Here is a 22,518-nt window from a genome sequence, read left to right as displayed (position 1 = left end):
TGACCCCAAAAGCACAAGCAACAAAGGCAAAAATCCACATGCAGAACTACATTCAATTACAAAGCTGCACATACACAAAAAAAGAAACCAACAAAATGGAAAGTCAACTTATGGAATGGGACAAAAAAGTTTGCAAGCCATATATCTGATAAGAAGTTAATATTTAAAATGTGTAAGGAACTCCTACACCTCAATAGGAAAAAAGAAAGAAAGAAGGAAAGAAAGAAAGAAGAAAGAAAGAAAAAGAAAGAAAGAAAAAGAAGAAAGAAAGAAAGAAAGAAAGAAAGAAAGAAAGAAGAAAGAAAGAAAGAAAGAAAGAAAGAAAGAAAGAAAGAAAGAAAGAAAGAAAGAAAGAAAGAGAAAAAGAGTCTGACTAAAAAATAGGCAGGGGACTTACATAGACATTTTCCTAAAGAAAACATACAAAAGGCCAACAAGTATATGAAAAGGTGCTCAAAATCAGTAATCATCAGGGAAATGCAAATCAAAATCACAGTGAAATATATTGCCTCACACCTGTTACGATGATTATTATTAAAAAGAAACTGATAAAAAAAAAAAATAAAAAAAAATAAAAAAAATAAAAAGAAACTGATGCTGGCAAGTTTATGGAAAAGAGGGAATTCTGATGCAATGTTGGTGGGAATGTAAATTAGTACAGTCTCTACAGAAAATGGTATGAAGGTTCCTCAAAAAATGAAAAATAACATTATCAAATGATCCAGCATTCCCAGTCTTGGGTGTATGTCCGAAGGAGATGAAATCGGTATCACAGAGAGATACTTGAACTCTCATGTTCACTGAAGCATTATTTACAGCAACCAGGACATGGGAACAACCTAAGTATTATCCAGCCATAAAAAAAAGAAAAAGAAAATCCTGCCATTGGTGGCAACATAGATAGACTCTGAGGGCACTATGCTAAGTGAAATAAGTCAGACAGAGAAGAACGAATACTGTATGATCTCACTGACATGAGGAATATAAAAAGGTTGAACTCATAGAAACAATGAGTAAAATGATGGTTGCCAGGGACTGAGCAGTGGAGAAAATACAGAGATGCTGGTCAAAGGGTATAAATTTCCAGTTATAAGATGAATAAGTTCTGAGGATCTAATGCACAGCATGATAACTCTATATACAGCATGGTGACTCTAGCTAACAATGCAGTGCTGTATACTTGAAAATCATTATGAGAGCAGAGCTTTAATGTTCTTATCATAACAAAAATTGCAACAAAATGGTAATTATGCAAGGTGAGAAATATGTTAACTAGCCTTACTGTGGAAAATATTTCCCAATATAGATGAGTATCAAATCATCACTTGCATACTTTAAACTTACACAATATTGTATATCAATTATATCTCAATAAAGCTGGAAAAAAGTTATGAGAGGAGACTGGCTCCAACAAATATTAAATAAAGCTAAACAATCTTTCTAATTAACATAGTGTTTCTCGTGCATACAGACCAGTGGAATAGAAATAAATGTAAGAATATTTAGTATATGATAAGACCATCATCTCAAATCACTGAAGCAAACATGGGATATTAAATAAATGATGCTAGGATGTCTGGTTATCCATTTGAAAACATAAACTAATACTTTACACCATACACAAGACATAAATTCCAAATAGATTAGGGTTCTAAACATAAAAAATAAAACCAAATGTGTACAAGAAAACATGGAGGAATTCCTCTATTAACTAGCTGTAGGCTAAAGTTCTCTTTAACTCAAAATCAACAAACAATAAAAAGGTCAATAAATATGACCACATTAAAAAATCTTTTTTAATTAAAAAAAAGAAATTCTAACATACACTACAACACAGATAAAACTTAAGGACATACTGCTAAAAGAAATAAGCCAGTCACAAAAGAACAAATGTGGGATCCCTGGGTGGCGCAGCGGTTTGGCGCCTGCCTTTGGCCCAGGGCGCGATCCTGGAGACCCGGGATCGAATCCCACATCGGGCTCCCGGTGCATGGAGCCTGCTTCTCCCTCTGCCTGTGTCTCTGCCTCTCTCTCTCTCTGTGACTATCATGAATAAATAAATAAAATCTTTAAAAAAAAAAAAAAAAACAAAAGAACAAATGTTGTATGATTCCACTTACATGAGGTACCTATATTAGTCAAATTCAGAGGCAAAAAGTAGAATGGTTGATTGCTAGGGGCTAGAGGGAAAAGCAAATGGGGAGTTGCCATTTCATGGATACAGCATTTCAGTTTTACAAGATGAAAAGAGTTCTGGAAATTGGTTGCACAAAAATGTGAATATACTGAACTGTACACTTAAAAATGACTAAGATTGTAAATTCTGTGTTATGCATCTTTTACCATAATTAAAAATAAATTTTTAAAAACTAATTTTAAACTCTGTTCTTGCCAGAGACCTGCACGAATTAGATTTCTAGGGAAAAATTCCCCATGAGATTTTGTTTTCCCCAAAAAAGCAAAGTAGGAAGCACACTCCTCTCTTGAGCTATCAGCAGGAGTGATCCACATTGATCCTTCCTACCAAGGAGGATCCAGTTAACTTCTGCCAGTACATTTGCAAAACAAAGAATTGTCCAGTGGTTCTAATATTAATCCCCACAGCCACCTCATCCTACACACCCTGACTCTTTTTAAGGCTTTACCAGGCACCTACTTCTACAATCCCAAGAAATTTAGAAAAAGCAAGACATGTCTACAAGATGTCTACTTTAAAAACAGGTCAAGCATTTAAACAGAGGTATGGAAAAGGTTTTCTTCTCCCGTCTTCCCACCATCCACTAGAAGGCTTTGCCTAGCTGTCTATTTACTTGCTTAAGTTATCCATCACAAATAACTCCTGAGTAGAGGTATGAAAGAAAAACCTATTAAATCAATATCACAGGGATGTCCGAGTGGCTCAGTTGCTGAGCGTCCACCTTCGACTCAGGGCATGATCCCAGCGTTCTGGGTTCTAGTTTTTCACATCAGACTCCCCGCCAGGAGCCTGCTTCTCCTCTGCCTGTGTCTCTGCCTCTCTCTCAGTGTCTTTCATGAATAAAGAAAATCTTTTTAAAAAATCGATCAATCAATATTACATATTCACATATCCTAGTCTCAAGGCCTTGCAGAGCCCTAAAAAAAAGAGAGATGTAAAAGATGGTAGAGAGTCAACAGTGTTAATAAAGTTCTAGATCGTAAAGAACCAAGATACTAAAGGAGAAAACAGCACCTTCAGGGAATCTAATAAAATCAATAAAAAATGAGGATAGGAAGATTATTCAATAGGAGCTACTATTTGAAGTTTCATCAGTGATAATAACATTTAGAGAAAGATTTATCAAAAAGACTGAATGGGTTTGTTAGCATAGAAAACAGGGATTCAGAGAAGCAATAAGGGTAATGTATGCTCATCACTCTCAAGGATAAGAAGGCACAAGACAGAAAAAGAGAACCTTTCACTTTACTTTGGGTTCTGCCATGTACTCTTGTGAAATAACCTCAAAGCTTTCTAGATATAGATATATAGATAGATAGAGATATAAATAGATACATAGATACATGGATATGTATCAAGTTCTGATTACTAATTGGACTCTCCAGAGCTACCATATTGAAAGAAATGTGCTCTGATAAGTGTTTCAGGTATTGTTCTCCCAGGAAAAGGGCATTATCAAAAGAATGTTCAGGTTAGAGCGAGTCTATTTCTGACTGTTAACTCTAAAAGCGCTGGCAAAGTTTAGTTTCTGTGCCTTGGACCAAAACAATTTCACCAAGCTGATGCCACTCTGCAGGACCTCACCTAATCCGTCTTCTATCCGCTTTTCTCATGTTTGTGTAATGCATAATATTTAGTAAAAAATTTACCAGATTTTTAAATGAAGAAACACGGGATATGTTTCATGAAGCACATCATGGTAATGGACCCTGATTATCCAAGTTCAGGAAGAGCCTGAATGCTCCATGATAAAGGGATGTAAAATAGATGGAAATGCTCTTCTTACCTGTTCAACAATCTCTCATAACATAAGACTGTCCTAAAAAGACATAATCAACCTTCCACAGTCAGGCATTTGAACACTGAGTTACATGTAAGACAACCATATAATCTATCATCTACACTAAAACACTTTTGAAAATTAGAGAAAATATTTTTGATATAAACAACAGGCATAAAATAGGCCTGTCCCAAGGAAACAGAGGGGTATTATCATCATAGTCTTATGGCCTAGGTCACTGAATATTCATTACATAACAACTTAGAAGGAGGACTAATACTCTTTACAATTAAAAAAAACTATGCACACTTTTGAAACAGTGATCTCAATTCATTATTCAATAAACAAAATAATTTCCCAAAGACAGAAAAACTTAGGATGACATTGGTCTGCTCATCTTCCCCAAAAAATGTGTTCAGCTCAAGGTTAGTAAGAAAAAGAAACTCCTACTGCTGCTGATAAAGCCATCTGTGCTTCAGAGATGGCTGACAGGTGCCTCCAGAAGAAGCAATCAAAAGTCATTAACGATCAAAATCATGACAATTAAATACAAGGATCTATTAGGGTCTTATTATCCAAATTTCAATGAAAATAATTCAAATACCCTCTTCCTCAAAGAGAAGAGCAGTTACTTAAATTTCTAAATCCAGTGGTTGCACTCTGCTTTTCAGATTATAACTGGAATAGCTTGACCCCTCAAAATTTTTCAAGAGTACACTCTTCTCTCATTGTAGATTTTCAACCAGACCACTTTTATAACTAAGGAAATGTATTCTGGGAAGATGTGGAATTTTTATAAGTTCAAAGTTGAAAACATATATTCTATAAATAAACCTACAATGAAGTACTAAAAGGTTTATTTCTGATTTCTTATTTCACAAACTAGGAACTAGGCATAAAAATATTGGGCCATAAAATGCTTAAAAAGTAGATTACTAGAAACTAATAGAACACATTATTATCTATTGAGCCAATGATGGGTCAAATAGCATTTTGAATTCTTGCAGAGAATATGAATATGACCTTCATGTATACCATTTACAGAAAGCAATTTTATTTACATTTTTAAATCCACATAAAGGTGAAAGATGATACTGCTGCAAAATGGAACATTTAATTTTTTGCCCCAAGGCATAACTAAGCTCTCCCAAGGTCAAATGTAGCACAAGACTGAAATGAAACCAGGCTCTCCCCCTGCCATCCCATGCCAGAGGGCTTCTACTTTGGACAGAAATATCTTGGATCTACTTTTATCCTTCAGAAATAGAAAAATGTCTAAATCCAACATGAGTGATTCTATAGAATATTTCATGAGCATTTTTCTATTTTTTTAAATCATATATCCAGACTATGATAAAAAAAAAAAGCCTAAGCTAAACTAGTTGAATATTTGGGACTACTATATCATTAAGGTATTAAACTAAACAGATTTTTTTAAAGTTTCTTAGTTTGTATCATCACGCGAAGATCTTACTCCTAAAAGAATATGGATTTGCAGGACACCTGGGCGACTCAGTGGTTGAGTGTCTGCCTTTGGCTCAGAACATGATCCCGGGGTCCTGGACTTGAGTCCTACATCAATCAGGCTCCCCACAAGGAGACTGCTTCTCCCTCTGCCTGTGTCTCCTCCTCTCTGTGTGTGTGTCTCTCATGAATAAATAAATAAAATCTTTTAAAAAAAGAATATGGATTTGAATCTCTGTTTTATATCTGGTAAGCTGTTGGAACACAGACCCATGAGAATAAACGCCATGGGAGAAACTGGAGTTTATACCTCCTACATGTGATTTATCTTCTTACAAATAAGCTCTGCTCTCCTCTCCCCACCTCTTCCTGTCCAGATACAGCAAATAATTCACAAAACAGGTGTATGATTTGCTAGGATGGATACAGATGTTATGGATCATTTTAAACTCCATCACAGATGACTGTGAGGATTGTGCTTTATGCCCTGATCTCACTTATTACCTTACCCTGAGGCCCAGGGATCATTTTTCATATCCGTCAGGTCAATAGATGCAGATGTCCTAAAGAGACTGTGCCCCACATGTCATCAGCACAAGCTTGAGTCACAACCATAATATCAAACCTGCATTTGTTACCCTTGTATCTCCTATTTGATGGGAAGCCCCTCAAGAATAACTACATGTAATGAAAACTAATACATTATGGTAACACTACAGCAATTTTATGCGCACACTCCACCTACCCAAGTAAGGTCTACTCAGAGGAGTGGAAAAGAAATGTCCATTAAAGTGGAAAGCAACAATTACTTCTTTCAAAACCTTTAAAATAAGGCTCAGTCCCCTCCCCCTCCATTATGTGTGCCCATGCATGCACACGTGCACACATGCACGCACACTCACCTAATACGGTGCAGCAATTTAAAGAATTAGGCTGTCGGGACCCCTGGGTAGCTCAGCAGTTTAGCGCCTGCCTTGGACCCAGGGAGTGATCCTGGAGTCCCAGGATGGAGTCCTGCATTGGGCCCCCGCAGGAAGCCTGCTTCTCCTTCTGCTTATGTCTCTGCCTCTCTCTGTGTCTCTCATGAATAAATAAATAAAATCTTTTTAAAAAAATAAAGAATTAGACTGCTTGGAATAGTCACCACTTTGCACCAGAGACATTCTCAATGCCTCAATTTCCTCATCTATAAAATGGTGTATTCCTAATGATATGACTTAGATGGTCATAGGAATATATTAACGCTAATGATATTAAAAATACTTTACTGATATTAAGAGTACCTATCATCATAGGATTGAGAAAATTAAATGTGAATTTAAAAAGAGTCCAGGCTCTAGGTATAAAGTGGAATGTGGAACATTTTATCCCCTGAAGTCATCCCACACTTTTCCCAATTATCATGTCAAAAACAAGACAAAACATTGTTTCTATGTAGGAACTCTTCTTAGGCACCCAGGGCAATGCCTTGGAAGGAGGGGTATGGTGGCAGATAGGAGATATTTTAAGCGGCATAGGAGAGAGGTGCTCTGGTTCTCATCCTATCAAATTATCTCATCTAGTACTACCGGGAGCTTACAGTGCTGCCACATATAGACATTCAACTAAAATGAACTTTAATGGAGAAAAGTAGCTTACATCCCTTGGCCAGAGGTCCCTGGGCTTTAAAACCAGTAGGCTAGATGTTCTGATTACCTTGTGCACAAATTTTAAGAGAATGTCAAGTGTTAAAAGTAATTAAAAGCCATTACTGCTCATAAATATCAATACTTTAAAATCATATCTTAATAAATGTTCACACTGTTTGCCACCTAAAATTAAAACATCACAAGAATTCTCACTCAACTAGGCAATCTGTTCATTAGGCCTGTCAATGACTTGTGTCTTCATTTCAAAACAGTTGCTGTGGAAATAGCCATCTTTTTCCGGCTTTAGTCACAATGGTTACTATTCACATTAAATACTTATGGCTCTCTGGGCAATGCTGGGTAACTGTACAGCAATAAGCCAGTGAGAAACCAAAGATAGGATGGTCCTAGGGTAGAGTCAGCCCTTGCATTTTACCCACATAAGAGCTTTGCTGGGAACAGGAGAACCTGGCCCAGACACCTTTCTGTCTAAAGGGTTAACAAGACTTTTTCTTTATTAGTTCACCACTCCCATGCATCATGCACCTTTCAAAGCTTTTTGCAGCACATTAACTCAGTTAATCCTCAATAATAACTATATGGGATAGAAAGTATTGTTAGGTCCATATTACAGAAAGGAAATGGAGTTCTGAGAAGCTAAAAAGTTTGTACAGGGTCACAGGATTAAGAAAATCCACTGCCATTCTCTTTCCCTCCTCTCTCTTAACAAGTCTTTTTTAGGGCTGCTTCCCTTAAGAACTGAAGTGAGCCATCTGAGAGAGAAAGAGAGAGGGAGAGGTCCTGAAATGATTGGAAAGGGGCCTGTTTTCTCCCTCTTGTGGCCAGGTCCTCATGGAGCCCAGAAGTCCTCCACTTTCTTATCATAACTTCATAACTCCTCTATTTCTACCAAGAACAAATTCAGTGTTAACAATTGCACAGAGGCCATGACATTATCCACCTAGTGGAAGCAGTACAGTATATCTTGGTAGGATATCAGCCATCTTTCCACATGTGTGTTTTCCTTTAAAGCCTCTTGTTTCACCATTTGGTCAAAGAACAGAAGCAGGCTGTTGGGGTGGGGAGTGGGGAGTCCATCAATCTGAGACATGTATATATACATCCGGCCACATATTAATTAGAATCATTTTAATTGTAAAGGATTTCTGTCAAGAATGCAAGGCAGGATTAAACATCTTGGGCCAAACAATTCACTTTTCATGCTTCTACTCTCCAGCACATTTCAGAGAGCAGGGCTGCAGATCCAAAAGAGGCAGTTCAGCTCATCTGTGCTAATACCAGATCTGCATTAGTTTGATAATGGCTAGAGATTGTGGCTGGCCCTGTTCATAACTCTGCCTTATTAAACCAAAAGAAATAAGGTTGAAAATCTAACATGAGGCACTCATCATTCAATTATGTATTTCTTGTGAAAGAGGCAAAAACTCTGCCATGTTCTGTAAAATCTCCACATCAATAGCAATTAAGTTTCACATCAAGACCGGAGAAATACTACACTGACTATGCATGAATAACTTCCTTTCAAATGCAATGGCTTGCATCTTTCTCTGAATTTAATTCTGTAAAACAATAAATGATGGTGCTCTGGTGTGAGAAACTATACACAAATAACTGAAAAAGATATGTGAGTAAAGGTATTTTATATTTTCAATTTTAGAGATCATATAGCCCTATTACCAACACCACAGCTACTCCATCAACAAATCACAGCTCACCATTCTACAAATAGATTTAAAATCGAATATGGGATTAATTATAGTATTTTCATTGAAAACTTCTCAAACAGAAAATGTAATGGAATTCATGTAATCCAGCCCATGTTTTTTTAAGAGTTTTCCATCATGCATTGAACAGCATCAGCAAAGAATATAGCCAGTTGGTAATTTAGGGCAGCACCGTTTCTTATTTAAAAGAGATATTAACACAATAGTACAAGGGCCATCTTTACAAAGAGGAGGAAAGGGAAAAAAAAGTCTGATTACTTTAGGTAATCTTTGAATGAAATAGAGGGAAGAGGGAAGAAGTTTTTGAAAACATAACTATGGCTTTTGGCATTATAATTCTCAATCTAATCAGGCAAAAGAAAAGAAAGGCTTCACTCTCTAAATGAAAATACACAATTAAAAAAGAAAGAAAAAGAAAGGAAGAAAGGGAGGGAGAGAAGGAAGGAAGGAAGGAAGGAAGGAAGGAAGGAAGGAAGGAAGGAAGGAAGGAAGGAAGGAAGGAAGAAAGGAAAGAAAGAAATAGAAAGAAAGAGGAAAGAAATTTGTAGTGAGGCTTATGGCTTATGTCTTCAAGATCCATAAACCAAGTGATGAAATAAAGAAACACATGGTCTTTAATATATGTCTAAAGAAAGAAAAGAATGAGGACCTCCAATTTTTCTAAATTTTGTCCACATTTATGCAAAGTAGCTGAAGAGATTTATTTTAATAATTTCACTATATTCAGAAAGTCTTTTTTATGAAGTTTGAGACTAACTTAAAACCTTCACTTATTTTCTTCTTCAAAAATGCATCTTAAGTATTCATAGTATACAACTCCAATAAAACAATAAGTATATTGTTGATCATTTTAAAGAAAACAACACAGTATTGGAGGGTCAGTTTATTTTTCTTCATAGTGGTCCATGGATCCCCTTGTAATCTGGCAAATCAATAAATGCATCTTTCCTAAAATTTGTGGTTGTGTACTTAGATGTTACCTGGGAGTCTTCTAATCCGTCTCAAAACTGGTCAAGTACATAAAAGAGGGGCAGCCTTATGATTAGCACATCAGTGCACAAAGAAGGACAATAAATTTCCATCACATTTGCAAACTCACTCAAAACAATCAAATATTTCACCGAACCATTTACAACTATTGATTGCACACAAAACCTGACTTTATATTCTTCCTATTTTAAGATGTGATATTTTACAAGGGCTTCACAAGTAAGAGATCGTGAATGTAAAGCAGTCCATTAATTTTATATAAGCTGTTTTATATACCTGTGGGCCTCCAATAACATTCAGCTACAAGGTTACAAGGAAGAAGAATCATTTTCTAAAGTTCGGCTAGAGAGGTTGGCGTGTGTGTATATATACATAACCAGAATTCAAACCATCATGCCAGTAGTTTCTTTACCAAAGTTGCTTTCCTTCTATAGCTGAAAATACTGACATAAACAGGACAACAGTATAGTGTCAGTAACCAGATTCCTATCAAGGAAATGTTGCTGTCAAACTCAAGTTGGTATTTCAAGGCCAGCAACTTAGAAAACAAAAGAATTCCCCTCTATAATTTCCCACGGAATCTTTCAAAGAGAGATGTACCGATGTACATCTAATCTTGCTCTGCTGTGTGCGTATGGGTGTATGTTTAACCTGGAAAAGAGAAAGACTCTTCTAAGTGAGGAAATTTTCTCCAAGCCTTTCTATCATAATTTTTTCTTAGTAATAACTTATCTTAAAGAAGAAAATCTCCTACCTTTTAGACTGTGACTTTCGGTTTTATTAAAATTCCTCTCAATTTGCCATACGATGTCTTTGTTTTGGCTCTGAAAGGCCTTGTTACACTATGTATAAATGTGTATCTTGTGATGGGTTAGGTGCAGGGAGAGGCAGAGAAAAATGTAGGGCCTTGCAGATGTTTCCAGCTAGCCTCTTTCTGCTCAGCTTCCTGCATCATACTGCAACTTTCCATGCTAAGTGTACATTTTCAGTGAGTGGTTAGCCGGGCCTTTTGTTCCACTTAGTACAAGCTAATAAATGTCTTTTCACTTTATTGGAATCTCTCCTTAAAAAGACATGACTGTGGGGTCTGGTCTTCCAGAGATAGTCTTTAGACTTGAGAAAAGTAAATTAAAAGGACATTCCTGCTAATATCAAAGCAGGCTTATTACTTCAATATAAGCACTTCCTTAATTTTCCTTCCTCAGCATGCTACATAAATATAAATAAAAAGGCTCTCCGCTGGATGCATGTTACATATATCTCACAGAGTTTAATTATAAAGCCTCTAAAAATGAAGATGGTGGGAGGAAATGATGTCAGTAGATCATACAGTCCTGGTATTGAGTTAGCTCGCTGTCTCTGACAGCAAGGAAACAAAGACACTCAGGTAATCACAATATACCATGAAACGCCGGGCTCTAAGGAAAAGAAAATCCAAGGAGTAAAGGGTATCATTTCTACTTTAGGGCTTGGAAATTCACAATTTTAATTTTTCTATTCATTAATGCTATCAAAGATGTTATTATTAATTTTAATGCAATTAAGGAGGAGGAGTTAGCTTTTTTTAAGTGCCACACCCTATCTTCTCTGCTAGACTGATCTGTTATAAAGAAGGGATAAGCCAGATGAAGGCCAAGCACTCAAAAATACACACACACACACACACACACCTCTTTGTTGACCTTAAGAGCAAAGCATTGCAGGAAACAGTGAAGACATCCACATAAGAATACAACTTTAAACCCAGCAGCTGCCCACTAGGGGCAGCAGGCAATTTCTAAGAGTAAGAAAGACTGTGCCCAGGTGCTGGCTGCACAAGTGGGTAGAAATAGGAAAACGCTGTGCAAGTCACTGGGCAGGACCCCGGACACTTGTAGCATCTTCAGTGGGTTGAGAGGGGGCCCATTCCCAGCAGGCAAAAGGCCAGCTTCTCAATCAAAAGAGGAAGGCCTTCCTAGAAGGCCCCGGAGGAAGCGTTGCACTTGAACCTTCCTTTCCATTCCTATTCAAATCCCCGCCTCTCTTCACCTTCAGATTGGTTCTCTTCTCCGGGGTTTGCCTTTTTCCAAGCTGACTTCTCACACAGGTTGAGGAAGCAAGCACTGCCTGCCAGACCTCTGCTCCTTTAATGCTGAGGGGATTTGCAGAATTAGGTATCCTGAAAGGATTACCGCTTGCACTAAGGGGAGAGAAACAGAGAGAACTTCTCAGCCAACCCTCGCCTTTGACACAGAGAACCCCTAGCGCCAACTCTGGGTACTCCCGGGCTTATTATTTCTGGACCAAATCAACCGTGTGACCACAGCCAAGGAGAAACTGCGCACACTTTCAATGGCCGCAGTGTTGGCTCTGGAAGGCTCAGAAAGGCCAGGGGAGAGTATGCAACAGCAAGCCGGACAAGGGGGGTGGAGGAAGGAAAGGGGAGGCGGGGCAACGGTTGTGTCAGGGTGTTTGGGGGTTGTTGGGGTTCTGTTTATTTGTTTTGTTAGGTAAATAAGGGGAAACTTCCCCCTATCCCATCCTGCTTCTAATGATGATAGATTCCACGCTGCATCAGGCCCCACGCCAGGGAGCCTAACCGCACGGAAAATAATGAGGCTGCATCCCAATTCGTCTGCATTAAAAGCGAGCCAGGCACTTTCGATAGGAAATATATCGATTCCTTTGCCCGGGCTGTGGTTTGTCCTGCTCCCCGTGAATAATTACTGCTCCTTTAGAAATTCATAATAATTAAGACTTCCTACCCTCCACCCGCGTCGCTTTTTTAAGGGCGCCTGGTCCTGGAGGGTGTCGCTGTGGCTCCAGCCGAGCTGCCCGCAGGTGGGAGATAGGGCACGAGTCACTTGCCCCCGCGAGGTTTTACTCCGGCGAGAAAGTTGCTTCCCTTCTCTGTACCCTCCGTTTCCTTGTGTGTCAGACGGGACTTTTACGTTGTTAAGAAGCCTTGGAGCTCTACATCACTTCATTCATGTTTGCTTGGGAGGAGGGGGAGATTTAGCCCACTGTGCGAGGGAATGTGGACAGGAGAGGAGAAAAGTGGGGCAACCTGGGATTCACCTCCGTTCAGCCTAAACTCTGCGGTAGTCACGTGACGCCGCAGCCACGGAGGCGGGGGGGGGGGCGCGGGGAAGGGGTGCAAACGAGCTGATCCGGCCGCAGGAAACACTGGGGACCTAGCGACCCGAGCTCAGGGCTCCCGAACGCCGGGGAGGGGGAGGCGGGTTTGAGTCGCGACTGGCGGTAAAGTGTCCGCGGAAAGCGCCGACTCCACTTCCAGGGCGCGGAGCTCGGCCGCGGCGGGGATGCTCGGCGGCGGCCACCTGGCGGGCGGAGCCTGGGGCTCTGTCCGTGGTCCTGAAGCCCTGCTCCGCGGGCCGCGCTGGCTCCGCCACCCGCCAGCGACCCCGTTCCCTCTCGGCGCCGGCGACCTCCCTCCCCAGAGCTGCTGCAGTCCTGCCTGCTGCCCCAGAAGCACCGAAGCTCGGCGGCGTCCGCAAAAAGTTCCGCAGAAGCAACGCTTTGGTGTGAAGGCGTGGGGGTCTAGACGCGAGAGGGCCGTAGCCGTGTGTTCTCAAGCCAGTTGGGATTGCTCGAGGTCACCTGAGGCTAAAAGCGGAAAATAGAGCGCGCAGCTGCGGCGGCAGCGACTCCGGCTGGGAAACTTCCCGGGGCCCGAACACTCTGCGGCTTTGGGGAGAGGGCTGGGTTGCCGGTTCTCGGGTATGAAGCCTACGTCGAAGGAAGTTTCTCGCTTCTAACCGTGGAAGACGACTTGAAATGGCCTTTAAAATCAGTGGGATGGGGAGGGATCCTGAGACCTAGGGCAGGATGGGCCAGGAGGACGCCCCCTCCCTCTGCTGGGGCGAGGGCGCCCAGCCTCCCTCTGCGGCCCTCACCGCCACTACCTCGGATCCTTCCCGTCAAAATCCACTGGGGTTACGAAGGTGATGGGCCAGGCCTGGCCGAAGTCAGGTTCAACCGGGACGCGCGGAGCCCCCACGAGCCAGTTTCTAAGGAAACACTCGGTATTTCTAAGCAGCAATTTGTCTTATTGTGGGAGAAAGAAGCAGTACATGAAAAGACTCTCGGTTCTCCATTCTCATGCAGATGAGGTGATGTGCTCCGGCTGCGGCCTGTGTTTCCCCCTCCCCGTCGTATTTCCGGCTTGAACAAGTAAAATACCCTCATTTATTTAAAGGAAGCTGGAGCGTTAGAAGACTTTTCGCTACCGGCGGCGGGAGAGGCAAGCGGATGCACCCTCGCTGCTCCTGGGACCCCACCGTACTCCCTCTCCGGGCGCCCCCGCTCTGGTCGCCACCTTGCTTTCCACCACCCAGAGCACCGGACTAAATGACAAAGGAACTTTCTGTAACGCAGGGCACCCGAGCAAAGGATTTCTCTCCGTCCCACCCCCACGTCACCCCCGCCAGCCCGCACCTCCATAGTAAACAAAATGTACCAGGGGGGAAAAAAAAAAAAAAAAGGCTGTTTACAGAGGGGGTAATTGGGTTTCCAGCCCGCAGCAGAAACGCGGTGCACTCATTAGAAGCATAAACAACAACCTGCAACCTTCGGGAGCAGATGGCAAACTTGGAAAACGCGCAAATGCGCTCCTAGGCGCGCGGAGGGGCACGAAGAAGCCGCCAATATATATTATCTCAATAAAAAGCCGCTCTTGGAAAGCTTGCATAGTAATTGAGATGGGCGCTCATTTCTGATCTGGGTTGGCATTTCCTCATCTCGAGCTGACAGAGCCAACTCAGGAAATTGCTGGTAATATTCATCTGGGGAGCACTTTCATTAAACGTAATTCATTCGACTTTCACAATAAATTGAGTGACATCCTTACAGCGGAACCTTTTTATCCTTGATTAAGTGCTTGCCAAGCTTTGGTTTCCCACTTTATTGTCACATTCCTTCAAGCAGAGTCGTCAACATGCCAATCGACGGCAGAAAAAAAATGTGCGCGCCTTGTTTACCGAGCTCCGGGAGGGGTTAGTGCTGACATAGAGAAAAAGAGCTAGCTGGTCGGAAGCTAGAGCAGCGGATAAATCAAGACCGCAACTTCCTGCAGACACTTGTCCCGACCTAAGGAATGGGGGCGAGGCGGTTGCAGAGGTAGGCGGGAGGGCGTACCCGCCTTGCCACCCCGCTGCTCCTGGAGCAGCTGACCCCACCGCGCCGAGCCCGCCTCCCTCTAGGAATTAAAATGGCGAAGACTGTTCAAGTCTTAGAAGGAGATCTGAGGCTCCAGAAGGACTTGGTTGCTTTAAGGGAACTTTCCGGAATCAAATCAAAGCTAGGCACCTTATTTAAAACCAACAGACAACTCGGAAAGAATGCAGACTTCCTAACTAGCCGCTTGAGAGCATGCAACTTTCAGAGCTTCCATCTGCTTTATTTCTGGGCAGAGGAGTGCAAGAAGAGTGTCATTCCTCATTCCCAAGATTCCCTCTTGACTCTCAAAATCAATGCCGAGACAGCCAATCCCATTCAGCGCTCTTCAGACCCCGGAATTCCAAGCGAAGCTGAGGAGCACCTCAATATTTCAGGACTGGGAGAAACCAGGAAGGCTTCCCTTTGCCAATCCCTGGTCCCTTCTCTCCCACCGCCTATAAAAATCAAAGAAGGCCAAGACAGAAAATTGCTTATTTGAAAAAGCAATATCCAAATGCTTTCATCACTCAAATGTCTTTTTGAAAATATTGTCCACGGTGGTTATTACCTGGACAATGCTGTCAATTTCTGTAGTCTGCAGAAAATTTTCCCTCAGATAGAAAAGTAGGACATTGGGCACCTATCTCAAAAAAAATCAACCAATTTTCCTGCCACCAGATATGTTTTTCACCCAGACAACACTTTCATTAAGAAGGAAATAGCCGTCAACAATTCAAAGCCAAATAGAAATCAAGTTCGCACAAAGAGGAGCCACGAACTTAATGGCTTTCTGGGAAAACACAGCTGAGAAAGTTGGAGTAATTGTGGTTTTCCCCCTTCTAATACTGAAGGCAGTTTCTCCCAGAAGCTATCACTAGAAGGCCCCAGACCGATAATCCTCCTGAAGTGTGGCAGAAGGGCAACCCACCCAAGTGCTTCCCACACACCGGAGGAGCTGCTTTCTTGGTCAATGGAAAACTGAACAGTTCAGGAAAATGCCTGGAATAGTAGCAACTTGTTCTCCCACAGAGCCCTAGAATATGTCTTGGGACTGATAAATTTTCATGTTATGTTCCCGGGGCACAGGATCCTTCAAACATCTAGGTTTAATTCTCCCTTTATCGGGAACGCTGATGTGGGATAGAAAAATCAGGAAATGCAGTGGTGTTAGGGAACTTTTAGTACTGCCTCCAAGAACTGGCCTTAATAGAAAACACTGAATAGCCACTCTTAGGTAGTTAATGCACTCTTCTTTTCAGGAATAAGCTCAAATTGTAAAATTTTCAGTGGACAGTGGCTTAATTTTCAAAGGATGTAAATACAGTGCCCATACCTAGTCCAAAGGACAGACTTTGATGGTCTCTCTCCTGCTGCTTTTTCCCTCACCTTCCTCAGTTCTTAACAGCCACCTTCACACTGAGTAAAATTCACCAAAATTGTCTGGCTTCTAATAGTAAAGAGGTAGTATTCTATGGATATATTAATCACTCTTCAATCTCTATTAAACAATTGGTGTGGTATTCACATTTTAAGGACACCCTAAATTCGAGGGAGTAATTGATTCAAAATATTTTTAAGGACAAGGTTTAGAAAGAATTTTTCAATTCTTGACCATATTGGTTAAAAAAGCAACTAGATTATTAGCAATTTTCATTTCTAGCAGAACTGATGGGATCTAAGTTGGAGGATGAGAAGCCTCTTCTCATAAAAATAGAACTGTGGGTGTGTGACTGATCACCATAACATCATGCAACCCCTTGCCAGATTCTCTGGACTCAATTTCTGAGTAACTTTTTTGTTGACATGCCCAGGGAGAGCTCATTAGATTCAGTTCTGAACTCTGAAAATTGCCACAGGTGAGCCCCCAACAAGACACCTCTGCTTTCTGCTGGCAGGTGTTCTCCCTGTGTACCCTGGCCTATTCTTCCGTTTGATCCACCAAAAAGAACCCAATTCAGAACTCCCTTTCTTCAGAACCAGAAACAAAATATTCCTAGTTTATCCAATGTGTGCTTCAATTCAGTGAAAATCCCATTGTCCTGTTACCCAATTCTATCATACTGAGAACATCCTGGAATCAGTCCAGAACTGACAGGAGAATAAAGATTGCAGGATCTTTTTTTTTATATATATTTTTAAACAAGTATTGTTATGCCATAGGTTCCTCTCCTACTAAATTGAGACTTTAAAATCTACAATAAGTACACAAAATTCAATAGACAAAAAATTTCCTTGCCTTTATTTTTTAAAAAATGGTTTCCTACTTCCCTGCATTTATGGCTGAAGTTATCCCTGTGGTGATTTTTGAGTATGCTAGCTAATATGCTTCAGAAGGTTACTTTGTAGACACATTTCTAATTAACTTTCCTTTGCAGTACTAAATAAGCTTCCAGTTTGAAATAGGACAGACACATCTCTCAATAAACACAAAAGAAAAACACTCAAATCCTTAAGCGAAAACAGAAATTCAAGGAACCCAGGGCCAAGAAACATTTTGAAAACATTCACTCAAATGCAGGCAGGAGAGTGTGGCTTAAGAACAGAGCCCTGACCTGTTAGGTAGAGAATTGTTTTTCTTTTTCTTTTTTTTTTTTTTTTAAATCGCCAATTTGGGAATATTTAAGGCATTTCTCTATAAGCAGAAGCAGGAATATTTTTGTACAAGAGATACCTAAACAAATCTTGTCCCCTGGACATAATGTGGCAATCACTCCTTAGAAAACATAACTGGAATTCCGGGGGCTTAAAGAGAAAGGTGTACTGTGCTATCAGCTAGGAGGCAACGCATAAATAGAGCACCCTCTCACTTAACTTGTTGTGTGAGCTCTTAAAGATATAAAACTACTCATTAAACTCCTTCTTGGTTTATGGCCTCTCAAGGAGAAAAAAAAAAGATAAAATAATGGTTTTTGCCACTCCTGCCTTCTTGGAGTGTAACTTGAAGCAGTTCAGTTCCTGACAAACTGCATGCATCTATTGCAGTTTCTTGCAAAGATCTGAGATGTTCTAAGATACAGGTACAAAAAAAATGATAAATTCAGTTACTGTATGTGATGTTTAATAAAAGAGATGGAGAAAGAAGCTTTGACCATTACTTGGTCTGTCTCATTGCCCTAGAGTTTTAATCAAGGCTCTCCACTTCCTTACCTGCCTAGAACCACACCTGTCCTTCCTGCCCAATTCACCTCTTTAAGTTTATTTCCATAGTAAAAACCAGCTCCCTGCTCTTCCAGGAAAATATCTTGGAATTCTGTGGGCAAATAACTATGGGATTACAATCCCTGGAAATACTACCTTGGGTCACAGCCACCAGCCTTTTGTTTTTGTGGTACCGTGTGGTTTCTAATCCCCGACACACAAAACAACTTTAGATCGGAGAGAAAAGAATGGACTTCTAAATCGCCTTCTCTATTTTATTGTTCACATTTCGTATTGTTTTGAGTGAAATTGGAAAAATTGTCTCCTTTCTCCGTATTGCCAAAAGGCATTCAGGTAATGAAGTCTGTAACTAAACGGTAATTGAATCAGCATAATTTGCACACTGAATGGTTTTCAAATGCTCCCAGTTTACAATTAAAGGAGAATTAATGCGCTTGTTGTTGAGAACGCAGCGCATTAGAATAAATCCAGCACTGTTGTTGTAATGAGTGGAAAACGGTTTAACTGCCAACAAACACATTTAAAATTTAACACAACGTATTGATTTCACTTCTGCTTTTGATAGATTATTTTCCAGACTATCGAAACACTTGCTCCAAGCAATAAACTGCACCACAGCCACGAGCCTTTGCCGTGTGTAAGCAACAGTCCAAGGACGTAAGAACAGTCCTGAGGTTCAGGTCAGGTGTAAAGGTATGCAGAGCAAAGGGGCAGGAGGGTTTCCATGGTCAAGGGGATCGTTAATGTCCCTCCTCTGTAGCTTTCATTTTGCGGTCCTCCCCTTCTTTCAATAAACAATTGCTGTATTTCCTCTGGCCAAACTTTCTGCCCTCGGTCTTTAGGCTCTCAATGTCAGTGGGTCGACTGGACACAGGTGCGGGCAAGAATGATTGAAGAGGGGAGATGGGAAGGACAATTTTTGCATTCTGTCTGCGTTCCAGCCAGCCGGGAAAGGCACAGACTTCGGTGACTGAGTCAGAAAGGCTATTCTTTTGTATTGGCTGCCCTGGCTTTCACCTGTTTACCCCAAGGTGTCCTGTAGGCGAGGACACTGACGTGCAGCGCCCTCTGGCGTCCGCGGCTGCGACAGTCAAGCGATAAAGATGCAAAGACAGGCAACACCGAGGGTTCTTGGACTGTGAAGCTGAACCCCGTGAGATGCACACACCCTCACATACATATTCACACACGCGTTTACACTCATTAACATACACAGAGTTCACACAACTAGCAGCCCCGCAGTCACATGCACCAGGGCAACAGCTGGGAAATGCTCTCAATTTCGGGGTTGGCAACACTTTTGCTCCCAGGCTTGTGGGGTCTGAAGCTCTTGGGATTGAGGGACGGACGGCACCGCCCCTCTCTCCCGTTTTTCCAGACCCGTCAGAGAGCTCAGGCCGCTCCAGTGCTCCTTGCCCCTGGTCAGAACACACTGAGCCCTCAGGGCACTCTTGTGGCTCAGAAATAAGCTATGGGGAGTCAGTGCACTGAACACAACTTCGCCAGCAGGGTGCGAGTGTCCCTGGCCCTCCCTGAAGCCAGACATGGGAAAATGCTCTCCTCCTTGGCTCCACGCGGTGCCCACAGCTACCAGTTCACCTCCACCTCCAGTCCCAACAGTGCACAAAATCCAGACCCCCGAAACTCCACTCCAGAAAGACTGAGGCAGTGGGTTTGCTTAGTATTTTCCTGATAACAAGGTCTGCCATTCCCTAGTAAGAAGCTCGGCGCCGGGACTGGGGTTCGGTTATCTGGTGGAAAGAAGAGATTGGGAGGAGAGGGTGGAGAGCCGCTGCGTGTTTGCCGGGGCATCCCTGACCTAACTCTATCTCATCGCCTGTCGTGCTGTTATCTGATTTACTTGTCCTCTGAACCCTACAAGTCGAACAAAGTTACCTTGCACTTCTTTACGTGTATCTCCAAACTGGGGGACTAGGTGGGTGGGTGCACTTTCAAAGTCACAGACCTAGCCAGAGATTCGTGCTCCGCACTCCCTACCTCCATTTCCTTTCGTTCAAACTCTGTGGATCAACTAATGAGAGTTTCCATGTCTTCAAGCCTTTCGCTTTGCCCTCTCTCCCCATAAAGCATCCCGTCCCACTATTTCCTCGCTTTCTGGGTGTCCAGGGCGCCCTAGACGCTGTTCAGAATCACACGCAGGAAGAGGGGAGACTTGAGCAAGATATGAGGGTGGGAACCCCGGAAAATCCCGCAGGGATCCAAAGACCAGCTTGCCAAAGTTGTTCCAACACGGTCGCTAGGAACGCTGCTCTCGCTGAACTGGCGGTCTCACCCTCCTCCCGCGCGCCCCCGGTGTCTGGCCTCGCGACCAGGGTGGGATTGCGGGGGCGCGGGATCGGCGGCGACTTACCAAGTAGACGGTGGGCTGCAGGAGGAGAAGCACGTACCAGCACGCAGCCTGCATCCTCCCGCGTCTCAAACTTCCTCGGCGGTGCTTTCGCTGAGTCTTTGTTCCTTCAAACACATAGATCCACCTGACATCCACTTTACAGAGCAAGGAGCGCTCTCAGCAGCCTAGATACAAATGAAATTAGACATCCCATGACCACGCGGGCAAGGTTAGGCTTGGCGACCAAGCGAGGAAAGGGGGTCGTGGAGGGGAGGGGTGGACCAAAAACCAGGAAGGGGGGGGGGGCAGGAAAAATTGAAAAGCGAGTAAATCCAGCGCCTGAAACCAGCGAGCGCCCGGTCCGCAGGCAGGCGGGCAGGAGGGTAGGAGGATGAGGGGCTCCTTGCGCCCTGCACTCCTCGGATGCGACTTCCCGGGCGGTGGAGACAGGAGGTGGCGGGGCACACGGAGACGCGTGCAAGCTGGTTGGGAGCCCAAGCGTCTCTGGCAGCGAGACCTGCCCTAGTGTTTGATGGCCGGGCGGCTCGGACTTAAAGGCGGCGGCTGGTTCTTCGCCAGCCCTGGCAGTGCTCACACACGTACACACCAGCAGAGAGAGAAAGAGAGAGGGAAAGCGAGCTAGAGAGAGACTGGGGGGGGGGGGGGGTGCACAAGAAGAGGAAGGGGTAGGTAGAGCTGACCAGGATTAGGCGGTGGGTACACAGTCGGTGGAGTGGGTGGGGGTGGGGAAAGGGAACGCAATTTGCATACAGTAAAGCTGGGCTCAGTTTACCCATGCCACCCTTCTGCACAGATACACGCGCATACAAGCACATCCTTTGGCACTACTTTTTTTTTTTTTTTTTTTTTTTCAAGCCAAGGGGCACCGTCAGTCGCTAACTTCTAGAGTGGAAGGCTGCCCGGGTCTGTGAGGTCACCCGCCAGGCGTACTCTGTCCCCCAAGCAGTGGCCCTCCCGCCGCCCCTTCGCGGTGTCCCACCACGCCGCCCCAAGACATCCTCTCCGGGACGGTGGAGGCGAAGTGTACGTACCGCACAGGACCGGGGGCGAAACCGGCGAGCAGGGGTCGCTCTGGGCAGGCTCCATGGAGGAGCTACTCGGGCCTGGCGTCTCCGGCGCCCCGGACATGCCCTCCCTGGCGCTTCATCTCCATGCTCGGGCGCGCACCGGTCCCGCTGCCTCGTCCAGCCGCGGCGGAGTCGGCGTCTCAGCGCCCGGGTCGCGCTCAGGCTAGGTTCGGTGGGAGCCTAGGCTTGGAACAGTTGGATTCACGGTGCAGGAAACTTAAGAGCAAGAGAGGGCGGGGGAAGCAGAGGAGAAGAGAGAGGAAGAGAGGAAGGGAGGGAGCCAGGGAGGGAGGGAGGAAGGCGACTGCGCCGGACGGGCTGGGACCGCCGGCGCTGGCTCCGGGACGAGCAGTCCCGCGCTCCTTGCTTCCCGAGGCTGCCGGAGGATGCTGGAAAGGACTTAAGGGGAGGAGGCTGGGCCAGTCCTCGGGACTTGAACCGGAGAGAGAAAACACTGGCCTTTGGGAAGAAAAAGGCCACACGGCAAGCGCCCACGGTCCGAGTTTCCGAGGGAGGGGCGGGTGGCGAGGCCCGGAGGCTCCTGGCGCACCCCGCGGCAGCGCGTCTACCGCGACCCCGGGCAGCCGGGGGACCTCTCCGGAGCCGGGTCGCAGGCGCCGTGCATGGTCCTGCCCGGCCACTGGGGGACGCTCCGGAGCACGCTGGGGGTCGGGGCGCCGCCGGGGTCGTGCTTTCGCGGTGGGCCGGCCGCTCGCGGCGCCCTCCCTCCCGACACGGGCAGTTGTATTGGCACGTGGGTGAGCGATTCCTCAAAGACTAATTAACACCCCGAATAAACAGATCCCTCGCCCAGGCTCTCGGTGGACCGGGAAGTGGCTTCTGCGGTGGCTCTGGTGGCCGCAGCGCCCGGTCCCCGGGGGAGGGCGGGGGGGGCTGTAAGGAGAGCTGCGGCCGCCAGAGGAGCGGAGGGGAGCGTAGTGGGGCGGTGCGTAGGGCAGG

The 22,518-nt window shown here is 44.0% G+C and overlaps 1 protein-coding gene across 1 annotated transcript in view; it reads right to left on the bottom strand.

Annotated features, from left to right (window-relative positions):
• NXPH1 (neurexophilin 1) overlaps positions 1 to 22,518 on the bottom strand; it is a 433,900-nt gene that overhangs the window by 271,075 nt on the left and 140,307 nt on the right. The window contains exons 16-17 of the mRNA XM_049093635.1: positions 21,523 to 21,738; positions 20,492 to 20,655 (exon numbers count right to left, since the gene is read on the bottom strand). Of these exons, the coding sequence (XP_048949592.1) occupies positions 20,492 to 20,545 (54 nt within the window). The 5' untranslated portion in view covers positions 20,546 to 20,655; positions 21,523 to 21,738. The remainder of the gene's footprint in view (positions 1 to 20,491; positions 20,656 to 21,522; positions 21,739 to 22,518) is intronic.

Source organism: Canis lupus, chromosome 14 (assembly GCF_003254725.2).
Source record: "Canis lupus dingo isolate Sandy chromosome 14, ASM325472v2, whole genome shotgun sequence".
Classification (NCBI taxonomy): Eukaryota; Metazoa; Chordata; class Mammalia; order Carnivora; family Canidae; genus Canis; species Canis lupus.
This window is presented reverse-complemented; position numbering and strand designations above follow the sequence as displayed.